Genomic DNA, 7,485 nt, shown 5'->3' with positions numbered 1-7,485 from the left:
TAATTAATTGATTGATAAAGTGAGAAGAAAGAAAGAAGAAGAGGAGGCTAAGGCTATAGGAGGGATTCAGGGGAGGGACTGTTGCTAGGGAAGACAAAGGTGTACAAAAACTTAAGCCCGTGAACGTTGCATGTGATCCTAAAGAGCTGTTATAATCAGTGCCCTTGACCACTTATATACCCAATCACGTGCGTCTTTTTGGCTTTTATAATGAAAAAGAAGAAACAAGAATAAATAGTTATTCTGGTAAAAACAACAATAGTACTAACCTTAACAATATAATTGCTACTATCATACTAGTACTAGTAATAATACCAACTCATAACATTATTTTCTAATCATTTCTCATGAAAAGACACAAGGTACACACAAGAAAAAGGAAATGCCTTACGTGCTTAAACACAAGAAAACAAAATCCTAAATGTGACTGGTGAACAATATAATGGCATATCTAAATTAAATTTTGCAATTCCCTTTTAGATGTTTATGTAAATGGCAAAACTTAACAGATAATGCTACATTATTTTGCATGGCCATAAAACAACAGTTTTCTTTTTTTTACTCCATATGCCAAAGAGGGTGGATGTGAAAGGGTAACAAAAAAAAAATTCAGCCAAACAAAATCACATCAAGAAAAGGAAGTTAATTAATAAAAGAGATAGGGGACCAAGAATGAATGACATAAATGCCTAGCACAAAAACTTTGCGTATGCATGTACAGTTGCATATTCCTTCCTATATAAACCAGCAGAAGCTCCTCTGTTGGCTAAGTTAAAACAAAGGGCACTCTCCTCCCTACATTGCTTCTCTCTTCCAACATCCTTTGAAGACAAAAATGGGAGGATTTAGTTTTAGGAGCTTCACATTTATGTTCATAGTAGCATTTCTTGTTTGGTCATCAAATGTAGAGACTTGTTATGCAAGAAGAGGCAGGCATTGGAGACAAACAACAACTTCCTCTGCTTCTTTGTACAAGAAGAAAGAAAAGTCTCATGGTAGCAATCACCATCATAATAATGGGAGCAAGTCGAAGCCAAAACACTCGTCTCCACCAAGTATGCCAACGAACCCGCCAAGAAAAGGCTACGACGATGTGCCTTCGTCCACCATCTTCGATGTAAGAAGTTTCGGTGCCACTGGAGATGGCAAGACTGATGACACTAAGGTAAACTCCCAATTTTCACCTGCCATGACACTAGCTAGAAAGTTCCAGGCTAACTTTCACGTATCATCATTGTCCATTGAGCTTTATCTACTAGTAGAGTGACTAATTGCACCAAGTGTAGTGAGTGAATAAAGTATCTGGTATTAGGCAATTGTCGGGTTTCAGTCATGAATACTTTTGGTTTCTGCTTAGAGGCCTAGAATTGGCTCTCTACCACACTCCAATTTAGCAACAAACTATAGGCTAAATTTTTTGCAATTCCTATTATGTCAGCTCGTAGATGCTGCAAATTGGCACTTATTAGTTTGTTCTTTATCACGTTCAAGAAAGAAAAAGTTTCCAGTTCAATAAGAGGGTCTCACGGGTCAGCAATTAGACATTGTAAATAAAGTTGATGAAAGAGTCCTGGGAATTCACATAAATAATTTCATGTTTACAGGACAAAAAGGTAGGTAACTGTGACAATTCCTTGCTTTATTACTATTGAACAATCTTTGGGTGTAACTGTAACATATATATAATAGGAAAAAACTAATACAACAAATAAGATAAGACAATATTGCAGGCAGTGTCATTGAGAAATGAGGTGGCTCCCACTCAAATGATTCTCGTTAGGGATAGTTCACACTAACTTACAACTGAATATGTTATGAAAATTTATATAACAAGTAATCAAATCAAGAGAAACAAAAAAATAAGGTAAAAATGCATATATTTACATTACTAACCATGAAATCTTTAATTCTTGTGTTGTAACCACAGGCATTTCAGGCTGCATGGGCAGCTGCTTGTAAAGTGGAAGCTTCGACGATTGTCGTTCCGTCACAATATGTATTCCTTGTAGGACCAATTTCATTCTCAGGTCCATACTGTCAGCACAACATTGTTTTTCAGGTTAGTAAAGATATAGATTATCTGCATATATGCAAAAACCTATGTTACTTAGATCTTTAGTCTACCTTGACATATTTCAAGTACACTACAGATTATTTAAAAAATAATTGCATACATATCTGTGAACAAGTCCATATAATATAGTCTAAAACTGGAGGCTTATCAAAAGGTCTATAATTCTGTCCTCTTTTGCAAATGCATATACAAAATTACCTCTATGCTCTGTCCTCGCGAATTACACGATTTTAAATCATAATTTTGATATTAATTAAAATACATCAGGCAGCATTCAAGAACCATTATGTGTGTCAGTCTTGAAATTGCAGATTAGGGACTTTGTGTAGTATTAAATTTGAAGCATTAGTGATGAAAATGCTCTGTTTTGCAGCTTGATGGAACAATAATTGCTCCAGTAGATGCCAAATCTTGGGGTTCAGGTCTTATGCAATGGCTTGAATTTACCAAATTGGTTGGGATTACAGTTAAAGGAAGCGGGTTAATTGATGGGAGAGGTGCAGTTTGGTGGCAAGATACCCCATATGATGATCCTCTAGATGACGAATTAAAACTAATCATTCCATTAAACAAGACATCATTGAGATATCCTCCAATTCCTGTAATTATCTCACAATTTCTTATCCATTAAACAGAGTTTCCGATCTCTGTTTCTTTCTAATACTCTTTCCAAAATTTGTGTGGCAGCTAAATAGCTCACTTGGTGGTGGAAAAATGCCAAGCATTAAGCCAACGGTAAGGACCACTTCAAATTCTGAGCCATTTAAATGTTCATTTGATACTAAACTAATGTGTTAAAATGCAGGCACTTCGATTCTATGGGAGTTTTAATGTTACTGTAACAGGCATCACAATTCAGAATAGTCAACAATGCCATCTCAAATTTGACAACTGCATAGGGGTAACAGTATACAATTTCACTGTCTCATCTCCTGGTGATAGTCCTAATACAGATGGAATCCATTTACAGAACTCCAAAGACGTGCTAATCCGCAGTTCCAACATTGCTTGTGGTAATTCCTACATTGAATTTAGTTTTTATATCAACCAGTTCAACTAAATACTACAAACCAGTCCAAAAGGCTTGAGGCAACTATTTCTTCAAAAATTAAGAGCTCAATCACCCCTATGTGTAAAAGAATTCTCTCACCATTGAGTGAAATTTTTTACAACTAACATAACTGATAAATGAGAGAAGATGCCAGAATATTATCCACTTTGATAATTCCATAAGGACCACATTCTTGAATTTTAACCACTAACATTTCAACACCTAGCAACTGCCTATCTGTTATTTATACTTTGAGCACCACAAGCTTTAAGACCCTACCTGCAAAAACTGATCTTGTCCAGATAGTAAAAGAGCAAGTTCAATATAGGGTGAGACTTGTAACCCCACACATAGGAAATTTGTCTTTTGTCAATTATTTCAGTTCTATTGCATCTTTATCATTTATTTCAGTCCTATTGCATTATTTATCTATAGATGCCAAAAATGCTCAAAAGAAGATCCAAACCTAGATGAGAACTTTATGATAGCATAGACAATATGAACATCAAACAAGCCAAGCACATAATAGTTCTTTAATTTAAATGTTAGTACACGCTAAATATACTTACCGACAAACTATTTTTAATTTGTACAGGAGATGACTGTGTCTCCATACAAACTGGATGCACCAATGTGTATGTACACAACATAAATTGTGGACCAGGACATGGAATCAGCATTGGAAGTCTGGGGAAAGACAACACAAAGGCTTGTGTTTCAAACATTACGGTCAAAGATGTTGTTATGCAAAACACAATGAATGGTGTCAGGATTAAGACGTGGCAGGTATGGCCAGGCAAATGTTTAGTTGTCTCAACATCCAGTAAACATTTTTTACTAACCAGATTTCAGGAATTTGAGTTCAAGTGTTTTCTACAACCAACATTAATGTTCGATTCTACTACTGCAGGGAGGGTCAGGGTCAGTACAAGGAGTGTTTTTCTCAAACATTCAAGTTTCAGAAGTCCAACTACCAATTGTAATTGATCAGTTCTATTGCGACAAGAGCAAATGTAAGAACCAGACGTCTGCAGTGGCTTTATCAGGAATCAACTTTGAAAGAATTAGAGGAACATATACAGTAAAACCAGTGCATTTAGCATGCAGTGACAGTATGCCATGTCAAGACGTGACCTTGACGGATATCCAACTAAAGCCAATACAAGAGCGTTACCACATGTATGATCCATATTGTTGGCAGACGTTCGGGGAGTTGTATACTCCTACTCTACCGCCAATTGATTGTTTACAAGTCGGCAAACCATCGAGCAACAGAATTCAGGGAGATCATGATCAATGCTAGTATAGTAAGACTATTACCTATATTTATATATATATTTTGGTGTTTTCTTTTGTGTGGCTGGCATAGTTTTGCTGACCCCTATTACACCATATAAAGAATGATTGCATATTCTTAATGCATTATAAGAGTATAGAATTTTTTTCTTTTTAGTAGGATTACTGTGTGAGCTGGTATTGAATTATTTTTAATAGTAAGGATTTCTATAGTAAAGTGAAAAGGCACTTCACAGATTGTCAGCTTATATGAGTCTAACTGAAATGAGTACTCTATAGAAAAATCAACATTCCGGACAATACCAATGACGACCTAAAGCACAAGGATTTACTACTCAGGATATTTTATCTGTTACACTTCAAAAAGGATGTTCTGTTAGACGACCAAATGAAAAGAACTTAGGATACTTTGCAACCATGTAAAGAATTATAACCTTCGAAAGTTTTTAAAAAAAAAAAAAAAGTAAAATATGTTGACAAATGGCAGAAATTTTTGAAACCAGTGTAAATAACAAAAGAAAAGTTAGATGAATAAGTCCAACAGCGGACCTCCGAAGTAAGTGTAGGGAAGCAGAAATGAAACTCACACATATGGTTTATGCAGTTCGGTTTCCAAGCAATTTAGAATCTGTCTAATTCAATAACTTCAAAATGATATTGTGTATTACATCCCCTTCATCATTATCACATACTGCCTTTTGATATTTTGGAGCTAGGGATATACCTAAACCCCATCACATCCAGTGGGAAAAAAAAAACATACGGCATGCAATCAACAATGCCATCATGCATTCAGGATCTGGTTATAGTGTGCAAACTGATAAAGTGTATATCTGATGTGAAGTCTTTTATCTTTTTGTTCACAGACAACTTTTCACAACCTTTACAACAATCAAATCATCATTAGCGCACCACACATATGAATCACTTTTCATCAACACACATTTTCCCCCTAAATTATGGTTAAGACCACATCCAAACGGCTACTGATGAATTCTTCTGGCCACAAGCTCTTAAAAGTTAAATAGAGACTGATACCTTTTGAAGATAGACCTGGAAAAAGAGGTAATTGATGTGTATTCTTCTTCTTCTTTTTGAGGTTTAATTCATGAAGCCAGAAAAAGCAAGTATAATACTTGCGATCAACATATGTTTCTATAAGACACTTAGTGAGGAAAGTCTGGTGGACCTCAGCATCTCTATGTTTTCAAGAATGTTAACAAACCACAGACATTAGCACATATGCAGCATACTCTTTTCAACAGCTACAGCTGGTCACATTTCGATGCACAAAAATCTCCGACAGGACAATTGAAATCTCAAATGCACATCTTCGTTAAAGAACCAATGGTTGATCCCAGCAAAAAGCTTTATAAATTCATAAAACCAGGACCTGGAGACCAGACAAAATCTAGCAGTTAACTAAAATCTCAAACCCACAAGTTACCAAGAAAATAAATTATAGCACACCAATACCATGGATTAAGGTAGTTAACTAACAAACTGGAATCAAATAAGGTGCATCACCTTAAGCATAATTATTGGACTAGCATCAAAATCATCATCTTAAGAATTGATGGTATAACTTTATTATTAGCTGTCATGAGATATTCTTGAGAAAATTCAGATCCCATCAAAGTTAGCAAAGCAAATAATTGGGCAACAAATATGTTATACGTACTCTCCCTCCATCATATGTATGATCACATGAAGCTAGGAATCATTTTCAACTACATCATTTGTAATACTGCCTTAAGCCTCGTCTCCTTGACTGTATCCGTAACCAATTAAAAAATTAGATCTGCCATTCAAATTATTGAATAAAAACTAGAAATTATGGAAGACTCAACGCGTCAGTCGCGTGCATATTTACACTCCCTTTTTCTGCTTTAGAATTTAAATCAAGGGTTTTAGGACTTACCTAAGTAAAATTAACAAAAAGGGAGATGTAGCAAAATAGAGTAGAAAAATGTGGCTAGATGAGCTACAAGCTTTCTAGTCTTCACACTTAAGACTTACTTCTCACATTCAGGACAATTTGGACTTTTACTTGTCAAATTATCAATTTATAAAATCATTATATAAAGGGCCTTTTTGATCATGGAAACAAATCCCAGGTCTTATTTTCCAAAGTATTGCTGTATGTGCAACTAAATTACTAAAATTTGTGGGAGAAGAATTAAACCATCAAAAAAAAGATAAAAGGAAAGCATAAGAAAAGGTGTCGGCATGAAAGTAACTGCAGAGTCTCTTACCACTGCAACATGATTTGCTTTGTTTTTGCTTTTAGAAATTATGCCCTTGCTCTTTTGAGTTCCCACTATCTCTCTCTATGGAGTATTTTAAAAGGTAAGTATTATTAGCCAACGATAAAAAGTGAAGTACATTAATTTGAGTCCAAAATGACAAAGAATGGAGAAAAGAGATGAGAAAATTACCCCAGCATTCCGTTGGTTGAACCCTAGGCAGAGATATCGCAGTCACCGTACCCAATTTTCCAGTAGTACTCTTCGTACATTAGTAATTTAAGCATTTTTCATTGAATAAAGCCGTTTTCAAGAAGAATCCACAACCTAAATGTGGTTATTTTTGACGGAAATAAGAAAAAAAAGGAGTGACTTATTTGTGTATAACAGTCTTTTAAAGAGCGCTATATATTAACTAACGTTTTGAACATTGAGGTATAGCGCTCTTTAAAAAAATGTTATGCATCTGTAACGTTGTTATTAAAGGCGTTATATGTATAGCGCTTTTTTAAAGAGCGTTATACCTGTTTTGTGGGCCCACCAATAAGTCTTTTGCATTTAACTGACATAATAATAATTCAAATGGGTATAACGCCCTTTAAAAGAGCGTTATACCTAAAAAAAAAAAAAAAAAAAAAAAACCCCCCGACCCCAAGCTAGGCATTGCCTTATTTAAAGGCATTAGGATTCTACAAAAATCCATTCAAAAATATTCGTAACTCCTGTTAAAATTTTTCTTCTTGTTAAATTTTCAAGCATTTTTTTATAATGTCTGAAGAGCGAAAAGTAAGGGTTCATTATATTGGGGGGTGAGGTTG

The 7,485-nt window shown here is 35.1% G+C and overlaps 1 protein-coding gene and 1 long non-coding RNA gene across 4 annotated transcripts; one reads left to right on the top strand and one right to left on the bottom strand.

The window, feature by feature from the left end:
* Positions 1–631: 631 nt before the first annotated feature.
* On the bottom strand, positions 632–7,023 carry LOC107802166 (uncharacterized). Of its 3 annotated transcripts, none has more exons than XR_001651780.2 (5): positions 6,860–7,023; positions 6,677–6,751; positions 5,460–5,814; positions 1,894–2,034; positions 1,164–1,302 (listed from the first exon to the last, which is right to left on the bottom strand). It is a non-coding gene; the product is annotated as an uncharacterized LOC107802166 (long non-coding RNA). The 3 variants fall into 3 exon arrangements; XR_001651779.2 differs by having other exon boundaries at positions 1,172–1,448; positions 6,860–7,022; XR_012706501.1 differs by having other exon boundaries at positions 632–2,034; positions 3,695–5,814; positions 6,860–7,011.
* On the top strand, positions 836–4,645 carry LOC107802165 (polygalacturonase At1g48100-like). Its single transcript, XM_016625614.2, has 7 exons — positions 836–1,165; positions 1,928–2,059; positions 2,448–2,675; positions 2,762–2,809; positions 2,880–3,087; positions 3,721–3,911; positions 4,036–4,645. Exons 1-7 carry the CDS (start codon positions 836–838, stop codon positions 4,426–4,428), a joined length of 1,530 nt encoding a protein of 509 aa, XP_016481100.2. The 3' UTR covers positions 4,429–4,645.
* Positions 7,024–7,485: the final 462 nt, after the last annotated feature.

Source organism: Nicotiana tabacum, chromosome 24 (assembly GCF_000715075.1).
Source record: "Nicotiana tabacum cultivar K326 chromosome 24, ASM71507v2, whole genome shotgun sequence".
Classification (NCBI taxonomy): domain Eukaryota; kingdom Viridiplantae; phylum Streptophyta; class Magnoliopsida; order Solanales; family Solanaceae; genus Nicotiana; species Nicotiana tabacum.
This window is presented reverse-complemented; position numbering and strand designations above follow the sequence as displayed.

What these genes read in the sequence shown, in the direction of transcription:
- LOC107802165 (XM_016625614.2), top strand. Translation starts at nt 836, where the DNA reads ATGGGAGGATTTAGTTTTAGGAGCTTCACATTTATGTTCATAGTAGCA. An exon ending in CAGTTCCAACATTGCTTGTG is followed by an intron (nt 3,088 to 3,720) that starts GTAATTCCTACA and finishes TAATTTGTACAG; the next exon opens with GAGATGACTGTGTCTCCATA. An exon ending in TCAGGATTAAGACGTGGCAG is followed by an intron (nt 3,912 to 4,035) that starts GTATGGCCAGGC and finishes CTACTACTGCAG; the next exon opens with GGAGGGTCAGGGTCAGTACA.